The 27,867-nt window shown below is 40.1% G+C and overlaps 1 protein-coding gene across 3 annotated transcripts in view; it reads left to right on the top strand.

Annotated features, from left to right (window-relative positions):
• Positions 1-27,867, top strand: part of ETS1 (ETS proto-oncogene 1, transcription factor) — a 196,721-nt gene that overhangs the window by 155,283 nt on the left and 13,571 nt on the right. For all 3 annotated transcript variants that reach the window (XM_036744416.1, XM_036744415.1, XM_036744417.1), the window contains 4 exons: positions 1,510-1,710; positions 4,978-5,055; positions 5,567-5,818; positions 11,373-11,633. In XM_036744416.1, the coding sequence (XP_036600311.1) occupies positions 1,510-1,710; positions 4,978-5,055; positions 5,567-5,818; positions 11,373-11,633 (792 nt within the window). The remainder of the gene's footprint in view (positions 1-1,509; positions 1,711-4,977; positions 5,056-5,566; positions 5,819-11,372; positions 11,634-27,867) is intronic.

Here is a 27,867-nt window from a genome sequence, read left to right as displayed (position 1 = left end):
ATCTGAAAATAGACTATATAAAGACAGGACAGAGACGTAGCTAGAGGGGACTTCATTAAGCCTTTGTGGAGGAAGAAGACATGGAAAACTTGAATCTAGGAAGATAGTTTCTTCAGAAGTCAGGGGAAAGGGAGGGGAACAAGCATTTATTAAGCACCTACACTAAGTGTGCCAGACAAGCGTTGAGAAATTTACAAATATTATCTCATTGATCCTTTCAACAATCCTGGGAGGTAGGTGTTTTTATTATCTCTACTTTACAGTTGAGGAAACTGAGGCAGAGGTGAATAGACTTTTCCAGAGCTACATAGCTAATGCCTGAGCCTACATTTGAACTCAGATCTTCTTGACTCCAGGCCCAGCATTCTATCTGCTGTACCACCTTGCTGCCACAATATAGTCCCTGAACAGGCTTCATCCCCTTCTGACAAAGGCATTGACTCCCACTCCAGGGAAATCTGAAACTTAGTATTCTTGGCGTAGGCCTACTCATGTCAAATGAGATAATATTTATAAAGCACTTAGCACAGCGCCTGGCATATAGTAGGTGATTAATAAAAACTCATTCCCTCCCCTCCCACATGTATTTACCCTTATATACCACTTCACCAAAGACATCAATCTAATGAAAGATAAAGTAGGTACCAACCACTTTGAATTTCCATTTGTAAACCAAAATTACAGAGAAGGATCAAAGTGAGCTTTTGGTTCTTGGGCGTAGTGTGCCTTCTTTTACACTTCATCTTCCTGGCATTGACAGGATTCATCAAGGACTGATGTGATTATGGGAAATCTAGAGTCATAACTAAGGGTTATATATTAAGTATTATATAATCTGAGTTGAGGCTCAGGGAAGGGGTTTTGTGTATACTTTGAGCAATGTAGTAACTTAATAGAGATATTTTTATGACTGTTATGCACCTGGTTGTTTCTGATTGCCATGAATGCTATTAAAATAACAACTGATACATTTTAAAATAGGAATTGTAGTTTTACAAAAAAAAATAAAGTGGTGAAAGATAGAGCAAAGAAATATGTGCTTTGAAATAGTATCAATGTCATGAAAAAAAGCATTTAACCACACATCTAGGACATCAAAGTGATTAGGGTAATAGAAATAAGACAATAAGAAAGCTAACACACCAATGGTTTTGGATTTTTCTTTTCTCTTCATATTTCGTTTTCAATGATGGCTGTGTCTATAATGATGAAGGGTAGCGGATATTCTGAGTATGTTAGTTATAGATGGATTATGGCACCTAGCTGGTAAGATGGGAGAACAATACAAAAAAAGGTGGGAATAAATCAGGGATGGGGGAGAATAACCATATGATGGCATTGATAACTGATTTGTAAGTTTTACCTACAAAATAGTCTCTCCCTCCCCCATTATTGACTTCCCAAACCTTCTAATTATTAATTTGCTGAGCTCCATTCACTAGAGTATGTACAAAGGGGCAGAAACAAAGGGTTAACTTGATGGTTTCTTGTCTCATTCTTTTCTCTCAGATCCCCGGCAATGGACAGAAACCCATGTTCGGGACTGGGTAATGTGGGCAGTGAATGAGTTCAGCCTGAAAGGTGTGAACTTTCAGAAGTTCTGCATGAGTGGAGCTGCCCTTTGTGCACTGGGCAAAGACTGCTTCTTGGAACTGGCCCCTGATTTTGTGGGGGACATCTTATGGGAGCATCTAGAGATTCTGCAGAAAGGTAACGAAGCAGGGAATGACTGGGGTTGGTGGAGGCTTATTTGGGGGTTAGAGGTGTGAGAAGCAGTCAAATGATGCTCGTGTCACTGGATATCCATTCAAATAAAGTTGAATATAATCCAAGTTACCATGGTGCCTAATAATTTCATCATAGCACCTCACTTTCCATAGAATTATTTGATCTTTGTAAAATGTGATTTTAAAAGTATGAATTCAGATGGTAAACCTTATGCCTTAGAGTTATTTTGGGGTCTTTAGATGACATGGCACCTAATCTTGCTCAAGAAAGGGCGAAGCCCTTAGGATCTGTTCCCTTTCTGTCCTCATTTGCTTTGTTTGTCTCTCATGCAGGTGGGGAAAGGGAAGACATCTTTCCCATAGACAGGCCTAGAGACTCTTGTTCTTTTCACATCCTTGGCTATATGGATGGGGAAAAATGGATCAAAACATGTTTGACTACTTAAAAGTAATTTGAAATATGCCTTACTTAATAATATTTTCCTGGCTCCTAAATTTTGGCTGCCCTTAGATGCAAAGTAAATTTCTGTAGCCCTGCTTTCCAATGTCTTCAGAGCTCCTGAGATCTGTGTAAAGTTGCGACTTTGTTTCTGAGTTGTAGCAAGGTTTTATTCCTCAACTTCTTTTAGTACTTAGGGCCCTATCCATAGCACTTATCTCCAGCCTCAAGTATTAAAAAATATTTTCTGAAAAACTGGTGTTTATAAACTGAACATACACATGTAATTTATGACAGTGACCACCTTCAGCCCCCATGCCTAGTGTTTCCTCCCTCTCTTCCAATGCATACAACATTCAGCAGGGATCATACCTAGTCACGTCTATGAGAGGGCTTGGATCCCTAGGGTTCATTGGTAGGTCAACCCTGTCAACCATTCACCTGATTCTAAGTGGAAGAGTCCAGTGCACCTTTCACATCTGGGAAAGGAACAGTAGGTCACCTTGGGACACTGTGTTGCAACCTTGTAATGACATGGTCTCCTCTACTAACTCCTTCCAACCTTTTAGGACCAAGTGACTCATGTACCACAGTCCTGGCCGAGTATAGAAGTGGCAGCAGGAGGCAAACTTGGGTGTTTTTACTCTTATTTTTCTGAATTTCTTCTTAAAATAAATTGTAGTTACCAGCAGTCAGCAGTGCCCTCCAGCTGACTGTAAGGCTAGAAGCCGGTTGCCCTCTCTAACCCAGTCCCACCCTTTCCCTGTGGTCACCAGTTCTAGCCCTTGGCAGACTCTGGGGGAGGGGGAAAAAGCTCAGGGTTAGCACTTTTATTTTACACAAGACCTTGCTTTGTTCAAGAATATTTTCCATTCTGCAGTGCCCAGGAGAGAGACCCAAATTAGATTCCTCTGGGCGTACAATTGTTATCCTTAGCCCTTTTCCCCATCCTTTGCAAAGTAAATAAATAAACAAATAAATGAATAAGTGAATGAATGAATAAATAAATAAGTTCTAAAGTAAGCAGTGAAGAAGTGGGTGAATCTTCTTGTTTTTTCTGTTCTAGTAGACCAACATACAGCTGCACAGACTTTCCTGATACCCTGACAGCCTCCCCATGTACATAGAAAAACGAATGCCCAGTTTATAGAAGGAAAATATGCAGCAGGCACATAATTCAGTCCACCAATTCATCAGACACTTATTAGATGACTACTATTTGCCAGCTGTCATGCTAGGTGATGGAGACACAGAGAGTACACCAGTCTCTAATCCTCCAGAAGCTTACCTATAGTTTTTGTATTGGCTTGTTAACACGCCACCAAATTTGACCAGACTTGTCAACTGAAATGCACTCCACTAATGTAATTCCTGTCTCCTTGCTGACTGGCTATAACAGAACTGCTAGGATTTGAATGGGGTTTAGATTCCTCCTTAATGGTAAGATAGTTAGCTGGGGAAACCTATTGGTCCTTTCAGGCCTCTTGGAGACCACAGCACTCTGCTTGCTATGTCTTTTTCCCACCAGGGAAACTGAATTGGACTCAGATTTAATGTATTTTGATTACAAAAATCTCATCATCTGAATTGACTTTTCAATCAAAGGGTCAGTAAGAGATGGCTCCTTGCCAGAACAATGTAGAATCGGGCCATGGCTGTTTATTTGCACATAGGCTAAAGCATTAGGTAAGGAAACTATAACAAAGTTAAAAATTTTTAAAAAGCAAAAAATTAAAAAAAAACAACAACCATCCAGATCCTGCAAGAATAGAACCTAAATGTTTGGAGAGGAAGGTTTCAAGGCTGAGGGGTAAAGGGTGCTGGTGCTGTTTGATCTGATAAGCCACAAACGCTTGAGTTTAATAATTTTGTTTGAACTTGGAACTATGCAGGTTTGGGCCTGTCAACTGTAACCTTTTTTGCCCAACATACTATCAAATATCTGAAGCCCAAACTCCCAACGACCTCCCCTCCTGTGCCTCCTTAAAAACAATTCCACAACATGCTCACAATTCTATTTCTACCTCATTTGCCTGGTACAGACCCATTGAAAATAAACTCAGATACCCCCATGATAGAACTGACATATGGTTTAGTCTAGTTATAGGATTACAAGTTGACTATAGCTGCTCTAAGGAGATCTTTTCTGTCCTTAGTGCTTCATTTTTTTTCTTTTCTCACTATTAAGGATGAGTTTCCTGTTTTTGTGTGTTTTAGTTTTCTCTCTTCTTATGAAGGATTAGTTACATCTCAAGTTTGACCTACCATAGTAGTGTCCTACCTGACCAGGTATCTTAGGGTGAGATAAAACACCCCGGCAGCTTCTTTGTAAGGTGCTTAAAACCGGCCCCCAAGACTATCAAAAGAGTCTATGGAATCTGCATAACTGAACATCCCTAAGAATGAGAAAAATTACCCTCTTTCTTAGATGATTCAGAGGATGGTCTGCCTGGACTAAATAGCTTCCTTTCATATATTCTAGTTCTTTGACTATATGGTTACAAACTTTCCCAACTTCATCTAGATTAAAGGCCTGAATTTCACTGAAACCACTTGGTACTCTCCAGGAACCTACATCTGATTTCAGAGCTACTGAAATATTAAATTAAATGTCCTTCAGTGACTAGTGACCTCACTCCAGACAAGGCCTGGGGGATTGGGGGCAGGAAAGGCCTAGAACAGTAGCCTCAATGAATGGAAATGCTGATTTCATACAAGAACGGTTGAGATCACCATGGTGTTTGCATCCAAGATACTTTTGGGCCAAGTATTGCTTGTCTAATGACCTTTTCCTCTTCTTATCTGCTGCAGAGGACATGAAGCCATATCAAGTTAGTGGAGTCAACTCTGCCTACCCAGAGACCCGCTATACCTCGGATTACTTCATTAGTAAGTTCAATGTCCTACTTGTCCATGATTATCCTTCTTCCTATGGTGAGAACCTAGGGAAAAATTCCTACCTTCAGAGCTCTTTATCCTTCTTGATAATTCTGGAGGAAATAAAAGACTTTTCCTATACTTATTTTGCCACAGTGTTTCTGCTTCTTAAAGTGGAGCTGGTTTTGGATGGCAGGTAGAAAGCCTACTCTATCCCATCCTACTCTAGGAGTGAATTCAGGAGTGTGTACCATGCAGCTTTAAATCCTATTGTCGAAAGGAAGACACACGCATACACACACACACACACACACACACACACATACACACACACACATATACACAAACATAATATGGAGAAAGAGAGAGAGTGTGAGAGAGAGAGAGAGCACAGATGGAAAGTGACCTTATGGGGGAGGGTACTAGCCATTAGGGGTGGAGGAGTAGAGATTTATTTGGTCTAAGTACAACTCGCCAGTCATTTTAATTTTAACATTTTTCTGTCCAACTTTTGTTTCTGCAGGTTATGGTATTGAGCATGCTCAGTGTGTTCCTCCATCAGAGTTTTCAGAGCCCAGTTTCATCACTGAGTCCTATCAGACACTGCACCCCATCAGCTCTGAGGAGCTCCTCTCCCTCAAATATGAGAATGACTACTCCTCAGTCATCCTCAGCAGGGACCCTCTCCAGGCAGACACCTTGTCTACTGACTATTTCACAATCAAACAAGAAGTCGTAACCCCAGACAACATGTGTATGGGGAGAACCAGTCGTGGTAAGACCTTATCTCTAGATCCTCTCCTGTTCCCAAGAATGTCTGTTTTCTGTCCATTTTTCAAATTCTTTTCTTTTTCTTTTTGTTGGTATTATGGGGACCCTCAGATTCAGTTTTTCCTGAATAAGGGGGTCTTAAAAAAATTTTCATGCTGGAATTTCCAGCTATATTATTTTCATTAATAGCAAAACTCAGTGATCCTCATTGGGGATGAAATGACTTAAGCTGGCTTTCTTATTTTAGAGGGGGAAAAAGTGGGTAAGAATTGGAGCTGATTGTTGTAGTGTTTGGATTTGTCCATTCCCAAGGTGGAATTTGCTCTGAATCAATGTGGATCCAACTAAGTTAGTCCACCTGAGCAAAACATAATAGCTTCATATATTTCCCACTTTTGCTTCCAGAATGTCATTGGATCAAATTGCAGATTTGTTGTAACCTGGCTGCGGGGATTTCTCTTGTCCATGGTGAAATTGTTACTCCTTTGTGCTCTCCTTTGTTAGGACACTCTCAGGACAATTAGTTTGGGATCTGTTTGGAGCCAAAAGATTTAGAGTAACTTAAACTGTCAGAGTACACATTCAGCTGGAAAACCAGTGAAACAAGCAGTAGGAGGATTCCAAGAGGACTGACTCTTGTTGACATGCTATGATAAAATAATGCACTGAGAACATAAGAAGTGCTTTAAAAATAGGGCTGACTGACTTAGAACAAATAAACATAGTAAATTACCCCTTCTCCTAACCCTAAAAGTCAGGATATAGAAAAAAAATGAATATTAGGCAAAGTGATCAGATGGTTTTAATTTGAGCAAAGTGTCGTGCATTAGGGGTCTAAAAGAGGATTTGATTATTGAGGCAAAACAAATTGGACTGGAAGGAGGAAAGACAGGAAGCTTTTCAGATGAGTTAATAAGGTGTGAGTCAGTTTTCAGGGGGCAACTTGCATTATAGTGAAGGTAAGAGAACCTTTCCTCAAGAATTTCAGGGAAGGGCTTAAGAGTAAAATGCCAAATGGCATCTTTTTCTAAATTCTAGTTGGACTTCTCAATGGACTTCATGGATTGCCCAAAATAATATCTTTATTAAATATCCTGGCTCACCCTTCCCCCTGAGAGTCCTCACAAGTATCTTTAAAAAAGTGTGAGGAGAAGTCCCTTTAGAACCAAAACTAGTCATCCACTTTCTCTCCCATAGCTTCAGAGAATGCTTAAGTTGTTTATGTTTTAAGCAGAAGGGGAATGTGTGGGACTAGCTTTATCTTCCTCTTTTGGCATTTTATCTTTAGATTTGTATGTCAATATAAGTAAATGCACACATGCCTTTACCTATATGCATGTATGTGTATATGTCTTTTCTTTCAACAAGTCAGAACACTAGAAAGACTTTCTTGTGAGGTTTCTATTCACAAGCTAGGCAAATGTGGCAGAGGCTACAGTTTGAGTCTCAGATGTATTGTAAAGCTGGACTGATCCATTCAGAGAACTTTAAAATTGCCTCTGACTTTAAATACATCACCCCCTTTTGTGTATCTGCCCCCTTTCCCTGACTATTTCAGCTTTTCCTTCCTTCTTTCCTTCCTTCCTTCCTTCCTTCCTTCCTTCCTTCCTTCCTTCCTTCCTTCGTTCCTGTCATGCATTCATCCGTCTATCTATCTGTCTATCTGTCTATCCATCTATCCATCTATCCATGTATCTATCTCTATCTATCTATCTATCTAGTTTTCTAAGAAGAGGGGCAAGGAAATTCTTACACAGAAAAAAATGACCAGCTTCTTACCCTTTGGTTCAGTCTTGGAAAGTTCAGGCCACAGAAACCTCAGAGAGAGATCAGTGTTGTTACAGGGCTATTGTTTTGGTGTCAATGAGGCTTCAAACCAAACAGACCTCCATTGGTCCAGAAATTATTAATCTTGGTCTCCAAAAATGAAATTCTATAAAGATTAATCCTAATCTTAGTCTGTTGATTCAGTTGCATGGAGCCTTCCCACTTTCTCCTTTAGACTACTTTGATTTTGGTTTGTGGCTGTCTTATTCTGAAGCATGTCATAATGGTCTTAGAGACAGGTTTTGGTGGGGAGTTTCCCCAGAAACATTGAACTTTAGTCCTCTGGGAATGTCAATCCTCTCTTTTGGAGGAACATAGTAGCATAGCTGACTGTCTAATCTAGATGGTTTCAGCTCACTATGGAAGAAAATGATAGGAATGAAAGGTTTCCAGCTCCAGGATTGGGAAATAGAGTTGAATATACAAGCAGGTTACTACTGTAAACCACCACTCTCTCCACCTGCATTTGACTGTGGCTAAAAATGCAATAACAGCACCAAGAGGGTGGTTTATTGTTCTTCCTTATACAGCCTTGTTGGAACCACCAGTTCATACCTATCTAGGGTCAGCTAAGTTGTTCATGTTCCTCAGGAACACAATGCATTGCATAAGAGTCTTTCCAGATAAGACCTGAAGGATCTCTGTGTCTAAATTGTGATGGTCTGGTTGTAGAATAAAAATGAACTGATTTTTTTTGTCTAGTATCTGAGGCTACAGCAGACTTTGGGTTCCTTTCTTCTGTTGGCGTGATTGCCTAGAGAGAAAAAACAAAATCCCAAGTGACCCCTAACTTTAACAGGTTTCGTGATATAAACAGCTCTCTAATGAGTTATTCATACCCCAAAGTTTCCTATTCACTTTTAGGACCCAAGACTGGGTCTGGCATCTGGGGTCATGGATTATGTTGCTAAATGTATATTTCTGGATGGGAAAATCCAATATGTTTTAAATGCCAGTTGAGAGTTTATAACTTTAACAGTTAACAAGATGGATAGACCCAGTAATCTTATGGTTGAATTCTCAAACCTTTCCACTAAGTCCTTTCAATTTAATTCTTTGGAATTCGTCCTCCTTTGGATGACTAGGGAGTTGAGGGAATTAAAGCATAAATGTAGGCAGCTCAAAATTACCCATTCTAATATAGGGTATCAGTGGTTCAGATAACACAGTGAGTAATTCTTCAAATCATTTATTTGGCTTTAGAATATATTTTCTGTTTTTGTTGGTGGGACTGGAGGTAGGGCAGAGTTTGGGGGAAAAGATGAGGCTTTTTCTTTCTATCTTACCCCATCCTAATATCCAAGCAGTTGTCAAGTTCTCTTGATTCTATCGCCATAATTTCTCTTGTATCCACTCAGTTTTCCCCAACTCTGTGGACACCATTGTAACTCAGGCCCTCATCACATCCTACCTAGACTATTACAATGACTCTCCTAACAGGTTTCTTTGACACTAACTTTCACCTTCTTTAATTTACCATCCTTCACCCAGCTGTCAAAGTAATTTTCCTTTAACTGTGTCAGTCAGAAACCTTCAGTGGCTCCCTAACGCCTGTAGGGTAAAATACAAACTCCTGAATCTAGCTTTTAAAACCTCCTACAAGTAGTCTCCAATTTACCATTCCAGTCATATCTCATACTAGTCCCCTTTGTTTTAGCTAAATGGGATTAGCTTGTTATTCCATGAACTCTCATCTCCAGCCTCTATGCATCTGTACAGATAGCCTACCATGCCTGGAATACATTCCCACCTGTCAAGAGTCTCATTTCCTCTGCAGCTCAGCTCTGGTGCTGACTCCTCCATGAAGCCTTCCTTTGTCCTTTTCCAGCCAGTCCCTCTCCCATTTATTGGTACCCTCTCTCAGGTTGATTTTTCCTAGAGCTTTTTGCCAGACCTCTTCTTCCCTTCTCCACATATTCCTTACCCTGCATTATATTTATCTGAATTAGGCTTATCACAATTCCACATTATAGATTATAAATTCCTTGAGAGCAGGCATCATTTCATGGCTTTTTTTTTATCCCCAGCATCTAGCACAGTGCTTTGCCATTAGTAGGTGCTTTATATATGCATATATATGTATTGTGTATAGATGTATATGTAGCATTTACATATAGACACACATGGTATGCATATGTGTATATAGACACAGGTATGGCCTCATGTATAGTTCCATGTGTGTATAAATGCATATATACATATATTTATATATGTGTACATGTATAGATGTGTGTATTTGCTGAATTTGTAGGGGGAGCATAGCAGGATTTCTTGTATTAGCTCTAGTTCAGGTGCATGTTAGCTCAGATTTCCTAAGGAATGGCAGGGGGGTTGGCCCAAATGCTTACTACTTTGCAGGGGGAGGCACTAAAAACTTAGTGTGAATGATCTGTAGATGACTAATTGAGAGTTGATAGCATATGCATTTCTACATTCACACTCACTGCCATCCTTCTGCTTCCTGATATTCTGAATCAGGCAGATCATATTTCCCTTCCTAGTGTCACATATTCATATATATATATATATATATATATATATATATATATATATATATATATATATGTGTGTGTGTGTGTGTGTGTGTGTGTGTGTATGTATGTATGTATGTATATGTACATACACATGTGTACACACACATATATTCCAATACATATTTAATATATAATTAAATTATTAATTTATTTGAAATATTAATAAATAATTGAACACACATATATTTAAAGTAGAACATGGCAGGCATTCTGATAAGCTCCTCATCTCTTCCATGCAGCCTCTTTCTCTTGAAATTTGGTGGCAGTGTTTGGCCTTTGGACAGTTTTGCCAATGGAAATTTCTCCAGGAGCTGTTGTGCAATCCCAGCAGCTGTTTTTAACCTGGTTTGGGAAATTAATGAACTTGCATGATCTTGTGGTCAGTGAAGAATGTATTAAGCAACTCACAGAATAAGAGATTTCTGACATTGCTATGGACATGAACTATTTAAATCAAATCTTCAGTTTTTAGTTTTTTTTAAAGGTGCACTTTTAAGTAAAGAATCTGTGCTATACCTGGAGAGGGTGTGGAAGGCAGACAGGGGGTGGGGTGATGGTGGTGTCCTTCTTCTGGACAAAGGATCCCACAGCCTTACTTGCCTGTAGGAGACATAGGTTTATACATGCATCTCACTAAGATATAATTATAAAATGTTGCTGCCAAATAGCATTTTAGAACCAAGGTCAAGGAAGGCCAATGTACTTAGAGTGTGATGGATCTTTTTTTAAAGGCTGAAGGATTTTGACAGGTTATGCCATCCTCTTTTTAAACATTTATGCTGTTTTGACTTGGAATAGGACTCTGCCGTAAGTTCCTCATTTGGTCTGTAGGTCAAAAGTGCTACATGGAAATCCCCACAGTAGGACTTTCAAGACAGGGAAATTGCTTAGTGTTTGTGTCTCTGAATCTGAGGTCCTTGTATGGGAGGCTGGCAGATCATAGAGCTCTGAATGTGTCCCAAGAGCTAGCTGTACAGCAGAGCTGTAGAAGCGATTATACAGCTGTAAGAACTCTTTGTGTTCAGCCCAGAACAACTGACTTACTTCTGAGTATGGCTAGTAGCCCCAATGGAGCATCAGCATTGGCCTCCTTGCAGCTCTGAGCAATACCCTTTTGAAGGATAAGAGGGTTTTCACCATTGTCTTTTCCTGACTCCTCCCTCCCTATCCCCATTTTCCCTCCTTCCCTACCTCTAGGTAAACTTGGAGGCCAGGACTCCTTTGAGAGCATAGAGAGTTATGACAGCTGCGACCGCCTCACCCAGTCCTGGAGCAGTCAATCATCCTTCAACAGCCTCCAGCGTGTCCCCTCCTATGACAGCTTCGATTCAGAGGACTATCCTGCTGCCCTGCCCAACCACAAACCCAAGGGCACCTTCAAGGACTATGTGCGAGATCGTGCTGAGCTCAACAAGGATAAGCCTGTCATTCCTGCGGCTGCTCTGGCAGGCTACACAGGTAGGAGTCCCTCACCAACCACTCAAGGGGCAAGTGGTTATATGACTCCTGGTATGGGGCCGATGAAAAGTCCTGGAGTGGAGGGTCTTGGCAGTGGGGGAGCCTGAGTAACTATTAAGCTTCTTCTTTGGTCCTATTCTCTGTTAGAGGAGTAGTCAATGCTTTAGATCTTTGTTGGGTGTCATGGTCACAGTGGCTGCTGTAGGAAGTGAAAAGAAACAGATTGTTCCAGATGGCATCTCACATTAGTATGTGAGATATATTTGTGCTTTTGGCTCTCTTCTGTTTCAGTGGTAAAGGGAGCAGCCATGCCTAGGAGTCTCTCTACCAAAGTCAGCACCATCTGGTGATATCAGCAATTTACCTTCTCCTTCTACCTAGCCTGCTGAATGCTCTTCACTGTAGTCCATTATTTGTTGAGTAATCTTTTCAAAGCTGGGCTGAAAAGTCCTTCATCTCTAAGTTTTTTTGTAGAACTGTCCTTGGTGAATCTATAGGAAACACTAACTTCTGCCTTGATTTGTGAAGGAGGAAACAAAGGATTGTTTCACTCATTTTTAAATTTAGCCTCTTATTTAGAGTTCATTGTGAATGCAATAGTGATGAAATGCAATGATCATAGGATCATAGACAGAGAGCTTAAAAGGACCTTAAGATCATCTAATCAAACCTTATTTTTATTATTGAAGAGCTTGAAACCCACAGAGGTTAAGGGATTTGCCCAATGTCACACAAAAACAAGGAGAAGGCTAAGATATGGGTTGTGGGCATTGGTTCAGAGGCCAGAAACAAAGCTTTAAAAAGGCAATGTCTGAATGGTTTGCAGTTTGGAAGCTTCTCTGCCTTGAAGCATATGAAAAATATAGCTAAATATGATCCACAGAACACTAAGGTTTTAATAATTGGATACTTTCTTGAAGGCTTTAAAATCATCTGAAAGTGAAATCATTATGAATTTTAATTAATTTTAAACTTAAAAATTTAAAATATCAAATTTAATTAAATTTTAATTTATTTATTTAAATTTTAATTAAAAATTAAAATTCTAAAATTTAAATAAATTTAAGCTCTAAATAAAACCTACTTCCTATTTTTTATTTTTAAATTTTTTTTACTCTAGACCTAACAGGTTGATAAGTAGTGATTATTTATGTGGGTTAGTAATCCACTGGACTGGAAACAGTACAGGATACAGAGAGGTTGGAGAAACACTTGCCTCCTGATGTAGCAGAAAGAGCCCTGGTCTTGGAGCTAGAACATGGGACCCCTGTTCTGACTTTTACTAGCTCTGTGACCTTGAACAAGTCATTTAAAATGAGGGTGATGTTCACTGCAGTGAAGATCTCCCAGGACTGTTGTGAGAAAAACACTTTATAAATCTTAACGCCTAATACAAATGTGATACAATAGCAACCCTGTGAGTTAAATGCTATGTGTTGGTATTATCTCCATTTTATGGATCAGGAAAACTGAGAATCAGAGATATGGAGTGACTTGCCTACCTATGGTCCTATTGTTATTAAGTGTTGGAGGCAGCATTACAAGTGCAACATTCTTTCCCTGTTCCCACCTGCCCCTCATTATTGCTCTTCCCAAGTTACACGTTGTATCTCTCCAGGATGGTGTAACTTTGGGTAGATCATACTGAACCTTGCCATAGAAGTGTTGACAAATGTCTTGGATTTGGCAAACTTTTGACAATTGAAGGAATGGAGGGATAAAGCATTTGATAATCGCTTACTGCATGCAGAGCATGATGCAAATACAGTCTGCTCTCAAGGAATTCCCATTTTAATGACGAGGGAGAGAGACAAGACAGGGAAGGTTTCAGCGGGGAGTCAGATTGAAAGATACCGGGATCCTTAGGGTGCAGTGGCAAAGCAGATGTCAATGCCTCTTTCATGTCATTTCCCGCTAATGAAAATCAGATAAGTTTCTGGTGTTGAACCATTTGACAGTGCCAAGGACTTTGGTGGGCAAGAGCTTTCCTTTCTGGGGCTTCTTCAGGGGCAGTTGCCAGGCTGTATCTTCACAGGGATTGACTCTCAGAATGAAGTCTGAATGCACTGGACCTGAAGCATCACTATTCCCAAGGCTCTTGGGATCAAATCCAGGGCTGTCTTCATCAGGGCCCAAGGGGAGATGAAGAGACTAGCTAGCTTATAGAAGTAACTTCTCAAATGACCTTCAAGGGAAGGCTTCCTATTTATGTTTCATTCTCCCTGGTTCAGGGAAGGAAGGTATGTTTTATGGCCTTAAAAATAACATTGTGACTTTAAAGTTCACCTGGTTCAATTTCCTTATTTTACAAATAAAACCTTTTACTTCTCCTGTCCTCTGCCTAGTGAATACAGGAGGTGCTCCATAAATGTTTTTTTAGCCACTTGAGAAAAAAATCTAAATAAAAATGGGGGTCTCCATTTTTTAAATTAAGGCCACCTGGAATGAGGAAAGCTTGGGGATGAGCCACACCCATGGTACAGAGTGTTAGCTGACTATTAGGAATGCCTTCCAGATGTTACAAGAACAAGGCACTGAAAGTAGGGGGAGGGGTTGCCTTATTAGGAAGGGGGAAGGAAAGACGGGGAGAACCATCAGTCATATTGGTCTTAAGAGTTTGACAAGACCTCAGGGCCACCCTAAAATGGCAGGGCCTGCTTCTGCTATTGAGGTGGCTTGAAAGACCTCACCCCTCTTTGATACTCTCACTTCCAGTACCAGATTCTTGGCTCTCTTGTTGAACTTGAAATATAACCCTTCCCCAACCCTGGCAACTAACTAACCACTGGTGAAATAAAAATCATAGAGCATGACCTTAAAAAATGTCAATGTGATCTCACTACTGGAATCCTAGACCTTTGGAGCCAGAAGGAATGTTACAGGTCATTTAGGCCTACTCTACTTTACAGGTGAAGCCCCTTGCCTCTCTTTTTCTGTGTTCTGTCTGTGACCTCTCATGGGTGAGCAGTATCGAAGTGTTAGGTACTAAGAACACAGCTGGCTTTGAAAACTGTTGAAGGTTTTGTGATGGTTTAAAATTGTATTTCCAGCTCCAGGGCTTGAGAGGTACTCACAGGAAAAGCTTAAATGAATCTAGGTTGTTCCCTTCTGAGTTTCCTCACAGCTGAAGGGTTGGAGAGAGGGTCAGGGAAACCCTATTTTGGCCAATTCTTTGCCAGCCAGTAGCGGAGGTTTGTGGTCAGCCCTCTGGGGTGGGATTCTGGTAGAAATGGCTAACTTCAGTGGCAAACAAACACGGAGAAGTGGCTATATCCTCATTCCAAACTGAAACAGGAACTCTTCTGATTTCATTAAGTGTTTGTTATTGGGTTTTCTGAATGGGAGATGTATTGAGGCCTACAGGCAGAGTGCAGAGAGATGACTTGTACCCTCTCAGTTCCCCAGGGTGGTTTGTGGGAGCTTTCAGGAGGATTACTACAGCACCATTAACAATAATTTACTGAGACCTGAGTGATCTTTACCAGAACTACCTAACTTTGGTAGGAAGAGAAGATTTGAGATGAGGCCTCAGGGACTGAGGATACAGCTCAAAAAATGAATGTGAAGTTCAAGTTGAGGCAGAGACAAGGAATGAGCTGTCACTAAGGATGCTTAATCCAAAGTGCCCTTTGAAAGTAATGAAAATTGGCTCCTCTGGCAATCAGACCTCAGAGCCTGAATGGCAAAATCGAAAACTGCTCAGAAAAATATATAAATAATGTTCTAGAGGTGTGAGCACTTCCTTAAGATTTTCCCCATTTTACTTGTTAATATTTTGTTTACAAAGGGTAGTATATAGGCAGAAGCCATTCATCAGTGAGAGAGGGAACAAAGGAAAGTTTCTGGAAGCATCCTTGGAAATCATAGCCAGTTAGGTAAAAAAAAATCTAGGAACCCATAATCACGCCCCAAACCATGATTCCAAATTACAAAGAAATTATTTCTTCTTTGAAAACAATGAATCCTGAATGAGGCATATAACAACTGTGTGACCTTGGGCAATCATTTAACCTCTCTGGGCCTCAGTTTCATCATATACAAAATGAAGGAGATAGATTCTATGTCCTCTAAGGCCCCTTCTAGCCTTTAATCTATGATCCCATGATCCCAAGAATATCATGTGAGAGCTTGGGCTGATTGGTAATAGCTCTGCTCATCAGTGTAGGGATCTGATATAGTGAAGAGGACAGCAACCCAGAAAATAGAAGTCTTTGGGATCCTCTTGTCTGTTATTAGTGCTTTGTGTGACCCTAAGAAAATCTATTTCTGTCTTGATACCTCCTTTTCATTTCTGTGAAGGGGAAGGAGGAACCTTCTTATCTTGCTCACAGGAGGTCTCTTGGGGTTTAATGTAAGCTTAAAATATTCTGAGATTGTTTGCTTAATGCTGTTGCCTATGTTTTAGTCTTTGACTCGCCTTTCAGTGATAATGGAGCTGGTCCTTTGGAGGGTTGTCAGTTGCTAGATATGGGTGGGAGACTTGAATGTAACTGATTTCCTTGTACTCAAGGCCTAGTGGACCCTTTATCACAGCTCTGTGACTCCCAATAACTTTCCCCATGATGCCACTTTTTCTTACTCTAACCCTCCAATGGCTCTGGTGTTGTGCAGTTCTTTCAGTCATGTCTGACTCTTCATGACACCATTCAGGGTTTTCTTGGCAGAGATACTGGAGTGGTTTGCAATTTCCTTCTATAGCTCATTTTACAGAGAGAGGAAACTGAGGCAAACAGGGTTAAATGACTTGCCCAGAGTCACTCAGCTAGGAAGTGTCTGAGGCTGGATTTGAACTCATGAAGATGAATCTTCTCATTGCAGGCTCTGACCTCTATACATTGTGCCGCTTAGCTACCTCTCTGTTAGTGCATTTCCCATTTATAACACAGAATTTCCAGTTTCTAGGGGCAAACCCCTCTCTACCTTCATAGAAACAGGTAGTGAAGGCATGCTTGGTGGAATACCTCTGGCTGAGTTTCTGCTTTCTGTTGTAGCCCCTGCCTCCAGACTTCAAGTATACCTTTCTGGTACCACTTTGGCCCACCCAAGTATGCTCAGATTCCTCAGGCTCAAGGGTCGTGTGTGTGTGTGAGTGTGTGTGGGGGGGTGTTTTGTGTGTGTGTGTGTGTGTGTGTGTGTAGCAGGAGAGGGGGTAGGGGAGGTACTTTCTGTTCCTTCATTTGATGTCTTAGTTGTTTCACTGTAAGTAAAAATCAGTTAGAAACTGAATTTTTGTGTTCTCTTGCACAGTTACATTCTTCCTCCATAGATAAGAAAAATTGCATCAACCTTCTCTGGGCTCCCATGGCAACTTGTTAAATTAGGTCAAGATGTGGGAACAGATAACACGGCTTGAAAGGCTGCCTGTTAGCAGAGTTAAGAATACATCAAATGCAAGGCTGGCTTCCGCCAAAATGTACCTTCTTACCTTACTGGGAGCTGCTTACGGTTATCAGGCTGATAGCATCAGAGAGCTCCATTTTTTCTTGTATTCAGATGCGTCATGAGCAAGTTGAGATCACAAGTTGGAGGTGCCTAGGGCAGTATTTTCTGTATGTTGTTTTGGCATCAGGGAAATATCTTTGGGGCCCTCGCCTATGGAATAGTCTGACAACTTGGATCCTGGCAAACTTAGATTACCTTCAGCATATTGCCAGACAATGTTTCCCCCGTTGTACAGATGACTAAAACTGAGACTGAAACAGTGGCTTATCCAGGGTGGAACACAGCAGGTAGGACAGCTCCTAAATGCTGAACTCCAGATTTTTCACCAAAATGCAAAACCTTCCCTTCTCCCCCCTCCACCTGCATATTAAGCAATCAGAATAATATTTGGAATCTGGGTATTTTCCTTGCTTCCCAAATAAGACAAAATGATTAGGAAACTTCTCTGCCATTTATCTTTTTGTAAAACAACTTTTTATTTATTTTTCAAGCAACAAGTTAAAAAAAAATCTATCCTTCTCTCTCCCCCTACCCCCAACCCCAGTTGAGCAAATTTAAAACATAAACAAACAAATCCCTCAATACATAGCTACATGGTCTAGCAAAACAAATTCCTACATTGGCCATAACCAAAAATGTGTCTCTTTCTACAGTTTTAATTCATCACCTTGCAAGAAGCACAGCATGTTTCTTCTTCATTCTTTTGGACTCTCCAGTCCCTTGATTCCTTAGTTCTTTTCAGACCACCTCTCCTGTACTGGCTATATATTCCCTCTTCATATTACTGTTGAGGATATCACCCCCTCCCAGTCACCCATGCTCTTGACCTAGGTGTCCTGTTTGACCCCTCACTCTTTGTCCTCTCATCCATATTCAATCTGTTGCCAAAGCATACCTATTGTACCTTCATAATACCTCTGACATTGGAATCACCCTTGTGCAGACCCTCATCCTCTCACACCTGGGCTGTCATCAGCCCCTCACATCAGCTCACACCTGCTGCTTGGACTGTCTGCCATAAGTTTTTCCTCCAGTCCATCTTCCACTCAGCTGCCAAAGCATTCTTCCTAAAGTACGGAAACTTGGAAAAAGTTGACAAATACTATAATGAGAAGACTTGGAATGAATCTTAGTCTAGTGGTCAGGAAGAGGGAATAGGCATAAGATGAGACCAGTGTGTTTACTGTGGGGTTTTGTAAAAGCTGTGCTCCTTTTCCAGAAAATTATTGTTGTTGATTTAAAAGCAATTATCATGATACAAATTGAAATTGATTTGACAGAACTTGTTGCTAAGGTATATTCTAATGGCTGCAGATCAGCTAGGTCTTTAGTGATGATCTCTTGGACATGGCATTTCCAGATTCCAGTTTAGGATCTTAAGACTTACCGCAATGGACCTGGCATAATTTTAAAAAAGGCAATTAGGGAAGAATGCCGAGAAGAAATATAGCCTGAGATGTCAAATCATAAAATTTTAGAACTGGCAGAGACTTTAGAGGTAATCTAATCATTTTATGGATGAGAAAAGTTAGACCCTGAGAAGTTAAATAATTTGCCTAAAGTCAGTCACCTTGTTAATTGATAAATACTAATCTTTCCTGAATATTCATAAAGAATTCAGTAAAGACTGTCTCTCTAGCCTCACTCCAGGATTATTTGAATTGAAATAAAAAAAGGAGGCTTGCATTATGTAAGGCTTAGGAAGCAAGGATTTTTCTTCTGGAGGAACATGCAGAAGGTAGGTTGGGCAAATCCAAGTCAGGTACTAATAGAAATTTTATGCTAGACAGAGTTTCATAGGCTAAAGATGCCACAGAATCCCAGATTGAGGATTAGGGACCTTAGAGATCAGTTGAGCTGCATCATTTTGCAGACAAGTAAAACTAGGCCCTGAGGGTTGAAGCGACTTGTCCACAATCACACAGTTAGCATCTTCATTTTCCGTGGTTAAGTGAGATTGTAAAACTTCATTTGGAAATTGGTAATACTTTCCTGATGATTCCATATGCAGGGTTCTTACCATTATAATATATTATATATTACATAAGATAATTACATGTCAATAATATATTAATTATATAAATTGAAATTATGCACATATAAATCCTGTAATGTTTTATACTTACACATATATGTGCATATGTATATGCATGTAATATAGCTATACCAATATCTATCAGGTTGCTTCTCCAAACTGTGATTTAAAGGGAATCGAGTAGGACTCTGGCAGGATAAAAGGCTGAAATTGAGCAAAACTGTGATATTGATGAAACCATAGAAATTGGGCAACCTTCACCTGGACAGAAGCGTGTTTCTTTGACCTTCAATGTCTGTCTTCACTGCCTCTTCTGAACTTTTCGCCTTTGTTGCTGTTGTTTTTATCATCTTCCACTGATATAAAGGAATTGTTGCAGCGGGACAATTCATATCTATATTCATCTTTAAAATGTGTGGTGTTGTATTTGTTCTTTCTTCCAAGCAGTTGCCAGTGATTTAGGGAAGGCAATTTACTTGCAGGTTGTATCTGAAGCAAAGGGTGATTCCTTTTGAGCCTTTTGCCTAGGGGTAGAGTGCAGTGGGGGACAGCTAGATGGTGCAGTGGGTAGAGCACTGGGCCTGGAATCAGGAAGACATAAGTTTAAACACTAACTGTGTGACCCTGGGCAAGTCATCTAACCGCTGTTTGTCTTAGTGTCCTCATCTGTAAAATGGGGATAATAATAGCACCTACCTCCCAGGTTTCAAGGATCAAATGAGACCATAATTGGAAAGTGCTTAGCACAGTGCCTGGCACATAGTAAGCGCTATATAAATGGTAACTTTTAGTATTCTGGTTATAGCACTTTGGACTCTTTGATCAGGTAGTAACTGTCAAATCATTGGCACTGGTAAGCAAAAACAGGGCTCTCTGGGAATATAGACGGCTTGTTTGTGGGGTCAGTTTCTAGGTATGGTCTCCATGCTTGTTTCAAGCAAGACTTCCCTCCAACACCTCCTCCCCCCTTCCGCCCAGGAGCCTCTCAGTCTCACACAGCACGAGTTTGTCTTTTGACCTTTTGAATAAGACCTGAAACTGCAACTTATCCTGAGAGAGGTTGGCTACCACCCCGAGATGCTTCTCAGTCTCTACTTCAAAGATCAATCGTTTCTTCTTTGAAGTGAAATGATCCCACTGAGCCAGATCTCCTTAGTTCTGCTGTGATCTCCAGTGCTGGGGTCATCCTCACAAAGTCCACCTCTGATAATTAATTGAGAAGTCCTGGAAAAGCTTTGCCATCTATTGGGAAATAGACTGCCAGAGTTGGTTGGTTTTCTCTGCTTTTATAATTTGGCATTTTCCTCTTTCTTGATTGAAGTTTCTGTGGCTTGCCTCCCTTCACTCCCCTAAGCCTCCTCCACTTCTTCCTCAGGCATCCCAAAACTTTTAAAAATTTTCCTATCTCCCTAAATGCTTTTATTAGAGGCAACTAAATGGCTTAGTGGATAGAGAGCTAAGCCTGGAGTAAGGAAGACCTGAGTTTAAATATGGCATCAGACACTAGCTCTGTGACCCTGGGAAAGTCACTTTTTGCCTTAATCCACTGAAGAAAGAAATGGCAAACCACTGTAGTATCTTTGCCAAGAAAACTCCATACAGGGTCATGAAGAGTCTGACATGATTGAACAACAACAACTTTGTTCTTATTGTGTAATATTGAATATTCTAGTGATCTGTGTTGGTATTTTATCCCTTGGTGGCCTGTATGCTTATTGAGGACAAGGGCTGTCTTCATCTAAACTTTGTGCCTCTTCTAGTGTTTACACAGTGCTCTGCATACAGTAGGTGCTTAATAAATTTCATTGTAGTTGCTATTTCCTTAGCTCTGAGTTAGGAGGGAGTGGTCCAGAATCTTAAAGGCTAGAGTCAAAATAAGGGGAACCTTCAAGTCTTGCATATACTGGATTTAAAGTGGAGGTTTTACTTGTTTACCAATGACCTAGTAGTTACTACTATTCATCAGGGAATAAGTAATAGTAACCATCACTAATCATATCAATAATAATCATAAGCAGTAATCAATCAGTAAATATTTATTAAGTGCCTACTATGTGCCAAGTACTATGGAAAGGACTAGAGATAGAAAAAGATGTAAAAGATAGTTCCTGCTCAGCTGAGAGAGTAGAATAAGTAGCCTGATCTCTTAGACTGGTTATATTATCAAGATTTGGCATTAGGATTAGACATTTAAGAATATATTTATTCAGTCGTTTCAGTCATGTCTGACTCTGTGACCCCATTTGGGGTTTTCTTGGCAAAGATGCTGGTGTGGTTTGCCATTTCCTTCTCTAGTGCATTTTATAGAGTTTGCCTTAACCCAGAGAAGTTAAGTGACTTGCCCAGAGTCACACAGCTAGTAAGTGTCTGAGGCCAGATTTTAACGAGGGAAAATGAGTCTTTCTAACTTCAGGCTTGATGCTCTATCTACTTTATTCTCTTATATCATTCTATAGTATTTTGTGAAGTCAATCCTGCCCTCCTAAGTAAGATATTAAGCTCCTTGATGCCAAGTATGATGTTTTTGTGGTAATCTCTCTTAACATATGGACATCTGACCTTGTCATCACATTAGGAGGTGCTTACTGCTAGAATCATACAATCATAGAGCATTAAATCTAGAAAAAACCTTAGAAATCAGCTAATGCAACTGTTACATTTTACAGAAGAGGAAAACGGGACGCAGAGAATGACTTGTATTAGGTCATGAAGCCAGTTAGTGAGTTAATGGCAGAGCTTGGCCTTGATAGACCTCAGGGTTTTTTTAAATGTATTTTATTTTTCCCCCAATTACGTGTTAAAACATGTTTTTTTTTTAACATTTTAAAAAAGTCTTGAATTCCAAATTCTATCCCTCTCTCCTCTCCTACCAGGATCTCAATTTTGTTGTCTTGTTCTGACTAAAAGCACTGACTATAAAGCTTATCAGTTGGGAAGCATCATGGTACCCACTAGCTTGGGAGTCAGAGGACCAGAGTCCAAATACCGCCACTCTCTTACTACATGTGTGACCTTGGTCAAATCACTTAACTTCTCTGGGTCTCGTTTTCCTCATCTATAAAGTGAGATGGTTGGATTGATGGTTTCTAAAATCCCTTCCAACTCTTCATCTACAATTTCCAACATTTTAAACTGAGAATAACCAAAGCTGCATCTCTGAGTCCGTAGCTGATTGAAGCCAGTCCTTATCAGTAAAATTTCCCCCAAGTTTTTTGTATGGACAAGCCATGCTCATGGGACCCAAGATGCCTGGGTGGGTCCCACTGCTCTTCTGAGGTATGAGAAATAGAGCATAGTGTTCAGCACAGAGGAGGTACTGAGTGAATTTTTATTGACTACACAACCTTCTTTCTGATTCATTCGTGCCTTAGACATGAGACCTAAGAGTGAAAGTTCTCCTGGGTGACTGAATGTGAAAGTTGAAACTCTGAAATTAGGCTAGGACTAGGTCTGGTTGAATGATGCTCACAGAACCCACCTCTGTAGAGGCACTGAACTTTGGTAGCTGAAATGGTTGGAACGTTACTCAGAGACCTTCTCAAGGATCGATTCTTTGATAACTTTTTCCTTGCACATGGAAGGTGCCTATTGTGTTACATTGCTGGAAAACAGGGGAGGGGCTTCCTATTATTTTCTTTGATCCAGCTTCTAATATGCCTCTCTATTTTGTTATTAATGTTATTGCATTCTCAGCTGTGCTACTTATTACCTGTGTGAATGTGGTCAAGTTACTTAACCTCTCTTCAGAGAGGCCTCAGTTTCTTCATTTGTAAGATGGAGGGAAGCCTTAGACTAGAGGAGTTCTGAGATCCCTTTAGCACCAGATTTCACTATTCTTTCAACTCCTAGGCCCGGTGTCTTGCTTATCAGTAAACATTTGCTGAATGAATGAGGTTTCACAGTACCAGAATTTTCTCCTTGGATTTAAATCACCTAACTAAGAAATCTAAAGGGTTTGAGTTTCCTCAGCCTAGGTTTCCAAGGAGCTCTATAGCCCAGGGAAATGTAGTAACTTGCCTGATGGTACTAAGAGTCATTACTGAAAGAAAGTTATGAACTCAGAACCTCAGTTTCAGCCCTTAACTCTGACTAGTGACAATCATTTCAAGTTGTCCATGTTATTAACATAAAATACATTGTCTTTACCAAGATCCTCACCCCAAATCCAACTCCACCCTACCTTTAAGAGCTTCTTAAAAGAAACAGTTACCTAGAAAACATTGGTAAGAAAAGACATAAAGAAACCCACTTCCTGACATTAGCTTCACTGTTCCACTATCAAGCATTGAGTCAGTGCTGGGTTTGACATGGTTAAAAAGAAATATTTGTGGGTTTAGAGGAAAGAAGGAGCTGCTTTTGAATATACTGTCTATCTCTTTAAGAGAGTTACAGCTTGCCCTCTTCCCCCTCCTCCCTCCCCCGTTTTTGTTCTTCCACCCCCATATACTGAACTTGAACGCTCAGGCAGTGCAGGTGTGAGGAGATGACAAAAATAAGCGTCTTTTCTCCAAAACTTTAAAATCTTGTAACTGACTTGGTGTTAAGCCCTACAAACTCACCAAATGAGCTATAATGAGGTATGTCCCAAGTGGGACAGCCCAACTAGACCCTATCCAGATAGAACTGGACAATGGTGCCTGTCAGCCTAGGTGTGGCTTTTCTCCTTAGATAGTCAGTCCCACAAAGCTTCCCTTCCAGGGAAGTGTTGGAACCTAGGTCCAAATGCTGTCTCTCCCTAATAGAAGACTCTAGATTTCTCTACAGAGCTTTTATGTATAGGAAGGTTCATCTATGATAATCGGGGGCATGGACACGAAGAGAAACAAACACCTTTTGGAGAAAGAGGATCTAGTCCTCTTTGTGGCCAAGGTCTCCCCAGATACTTTCTGTAGCACTTTTACTTGTAAAGCAGTTTCTATCTATTTATTTTTGTGTTCACAGACTTAGAAAAAATAAATTTTACAGGGATGCATATCTATGTTTTTTTAAATAGATGTGATTGTGTTCTTATTAACCCATACATTTTATAACTTTTAGCCATTTTATATGCTCTATTTTCCCCAGATAGCCATGTCAAGGTCCACAAATTAAATTCCAGAAACTCATTTTCCTTCTTTTTCCTTTGTAGCTTTCACTTACCTACTGATTAAAATTTTCTCCCAAAAATTAAATTAAAGAAAATTTCTTCAATTTCATGTGATGCTTTTAGTGCAATGGCATTTATAATATCTGCATCCATTCCTTCCATTCCCATCTTTTATAGCATTTGTATCCTTTCCTTATGTGTGGATTCTCCAATTTACATTTCTGTAAAGTAGGAGAAACATAGTATTCTTTATGGCTGGAGAAACTAGAGATTTGTTGAGGTTATATGATTTGTCCAAAATTGTACATCGAGTCAGATGTGCAAGTTCCTAGTCACTTCACTATGGTGGTCTTTAAAGTAGATTTTAAGGTCTTGTGGAGACTAAATGCTTTGTTTCTAGGGCTCAATCTGTGACCATTTAAAAAAATTGAGATGGCTTATACTAACTCTTGGAGTAATGTGTTTGTAGTATTAACTAGGCTATAAAAATTGCTTTTGGTTCACCTGTCAGTGATGGCTGCCTTGTTAGTTTCCATCTTTGCTCTAATGCAGGTTCTAGGGAGGCGTTTTGCATCATACTGAAGCTTTACAAGAATTCTTCACCATTACAAAATATGTTCAATACACACTTAATTACCCATCCTTTCGTGCTTGGTAAGAGCAATGCATAGGTAAACAAGTGTTGTCCCTGATGTATACTAGCTACTTGACCACATACATGTTAACTAACTTCTCAATCCCCTGGGTAATTCTCTAAGACTGCTGAAGACAAGTTCCTGATCTGTTTCGGCAAAAGGAATTTCCATACCAAGTACCCGACATCAGTGAAATCACACATCTAGGCTCTTTCCCAATAAAGTAAAATAAAAGTTTCAGTTCCTGCCCTCTGGGGGTTTAAAACTTAAGACAGACAGACCATAGAGAAACCCATTTTAAGTCCTATGTGTAGAAGATTAAAAACAATTAGTGGATGGAATTTATGTCATATGCAGATAACACTTCTTGGACTATTGATTCTTATACCCTTCCATTTCATCTGGGAGCTTTCTCTGAGGATTACATTCCCTCTTTTATCCTCTGTCTTCACACATGCTCAGGTTTCCCTTCTCTTAAAACCTTCCCTTGACCCTGTTACCATTCAGCCATCATATTCTATCTGTCTTCTCCTCATACTAAACTTCTACAAAGAGTAGGAATCTAAACTCATAGCCTCCACTCCTCCTTCCATTCACTATTCATCGGAGCCCCTGTAATCTGACTTCTATCCCTACTGATCTATCAATGGAAAGGGCTATCTCAAGGGCCATTAATGAATTTTTAATTTTGATATCCATTGGCCACATTTTAGTGCTCATTCTCCTTGATCTTTCTGCAAAATCTAACACTACATATTGTTTGTTCTCTTCTTGAGGAGGTCTTTCCTGATCCCCCTTAATTCTGGTCCTTCTTTGTGTTATCTACAAATTATCCTATATATATATATATATATATATATGTATATACACACATAGTTTGTTTTGTACGTAATTGCTTTCATGTCATATCCCCTGTTAGACTATGAGTTCCTTGAGGGCAGGGACTGTCTTTTACCTTTCTCTGTATTCCCAGGGCATATCACAGTGCCTGGCACATAGTAGGTGCTTAATAAATGTTTATTGACTGACCAATAACTCTCTGCTTCCTTGGTCCTCTGTGACACCACTTTCTCCAAGTACTTCTACCTCTCTGACTACTCCTTAGTCTCCTTCAGTAGTTCATCTACCTTCTTTAATCCTATAACTAGGAGTGTCCCCCAAGCCTCTGTCCTTGCCCTTCTCTTTCCATATTTTCTCTGTTGGTGATCTCATTCATTCACCTGGCTTCAATTATCAACTCCATGCAGATAACTTCCAGATTTGTATATTTAGCCCTGCACTCCCTCACCAGTGCACTATGTCCTACTATCACCTAAAACTTAACATGTTGAAAACTTAACATGTCAAAACTGCACTCCTAACTCCCCTTCCCCCACTTAAACCCTTCCCCCTTTATCTTTCCTCTTTTTTCCCAGTCAGATCTTGGAGGCCTCTTTGAGTCTTTCCTCCCCTTCCCCCCCTCCCATCCCCTGCATCCAGTCAGTTACCTAATCTTGTTGATTCTGCCTCTGCAATGTCTCTCACAGGTATTATCTCAGTGCCACCGTCCCAATAAACTATCGTAAGAGCCTCCTAATAGATTCCCTTCTTCCAGTCTCTCCCCTCTCCAAACCATCATTTATTAGGACTGGCCAGGCTTCTCCCTGCTCAAAGGTCATCAGCTTCATACAGGATAAAATAGAAACCCCATTCTTAAGGGTTAGGGGAGCCACCCAAGCTCCAGAATCTGCCTCCAAACTATTTTTTCCTAACCTCTTTTTATATTACTTGCCATCATGTGCCAAAGTGAGTTAATTGTTCCTTGCTCTTGTCCTGCCCTCTTCTGACTGTGCTTTGTTTAAGCTGGCAACATGGTACAGTGGGAAAAACAATGACTCTGGAGTCAGAGAATCTAGGTTCAAATTCTGCTTCTGACACTTAGTACCTCTCTGATCTTCAGAGAGTCACTTAACTTTTTTGGTCCTCCATTTTCTCAATTGTAAAATTAGGGCGTTTTAGACTTCGCTAGACTCTGAGGTCTCTTTCTCACTCTGTCTAAAGCAAAGGTTCTTAATCTGGGGTCTACAGACCCCCAAGGGGGTGGTCTATGTATAGATTTCAGGTCTGTGAACTTCGATGGGGAAAGAAAGATTACATCTTTACTTTCAGTAACTGAAATTTAGCCTTTCTTCAATTCTGATTGTAGGCAACAAGCATTTTTCAGAGTAGACGTAGACTTCATTAGATTGTTAAAGTCATCCTTGACACAAAAAAGATGAAGAGCACCTGCTGGTGAGCTAATGTCCTGTGACCCCACTTCTAGGAACATGCTCATGCTATGGGCTCTGTCCTTGGAAGGCCATTTCTTCCTTGCCCAGCTCAGACACCACTTTTTCCATGAAGCCTTCCCTGGTTGCCTATGCCAGAAAGGACAGCTCCTTCTTTCAGCTTTCTTATAGCCACTCGCCTGGTTCTCTGCTAGCGCATTCTTCTTTGTTTCATAGTTATTGGTGTATATATCTTATCTTCCCTTATTAGACTGTTAGTTCCTAGAGTTTATATCACTTTTCATCCTTTACCTCCAGCGTTTAGGACAGGTCCTTTCCATCAATCGGTTAGTTAACAAGCATTTGCTAAGTCTTCCCCATGTGTCAAGCTTTGTGCCAAGAGTTAAGGAAATAATTACAAAGGATAAAATAATCTCAACTCACATTGAGCTTACATTCTAATGGGGGAGACAAATGCATATAATATGTGGGGTATGTATGTGTATGTATAAAATAAAACATTTATATATCTATATTATATATATACATATCTAGATATACATACATATATGTATGTGTAAATGTGCATACATATGCACATATACATAAACATGCTGCATATGTATGTATCTATCACCTGTAATAGATACTGAATAAATGTTGGCTTTTGGAATGAATTGTAATCCAGGTGATTTTGGTTTGGGGAGGGTCACTAGACCATTTTGAAGTAACAGAGATTTTCCTTTCCCTTCCTCAATTTTTCTCTGTCCTAGATGTAGGTGATAGTACC

The sequence above is a fragment of the Trichosurus vulpecula genome, chromosome 2 (assembly GCF_011100635.1).
Source record: "Trichosurus vulpecula isolate mTriVul1 chromosome 2, mTriVul1.pri, whole genome shotgun sequence".
In the NCBI taxonomy this organism is placed as follows: domain Eukaryota; kingdom Metazoa; phylum Chordata; class Mammalia; order Diprotodontia; family Phalangeridae; genus Trichosurus; species Trichosurus vulpecula.
Note: the sequence above shows the minus strand (reverse complement) of the source record. Positions and strands in the feature narration are given on the sequence as shown.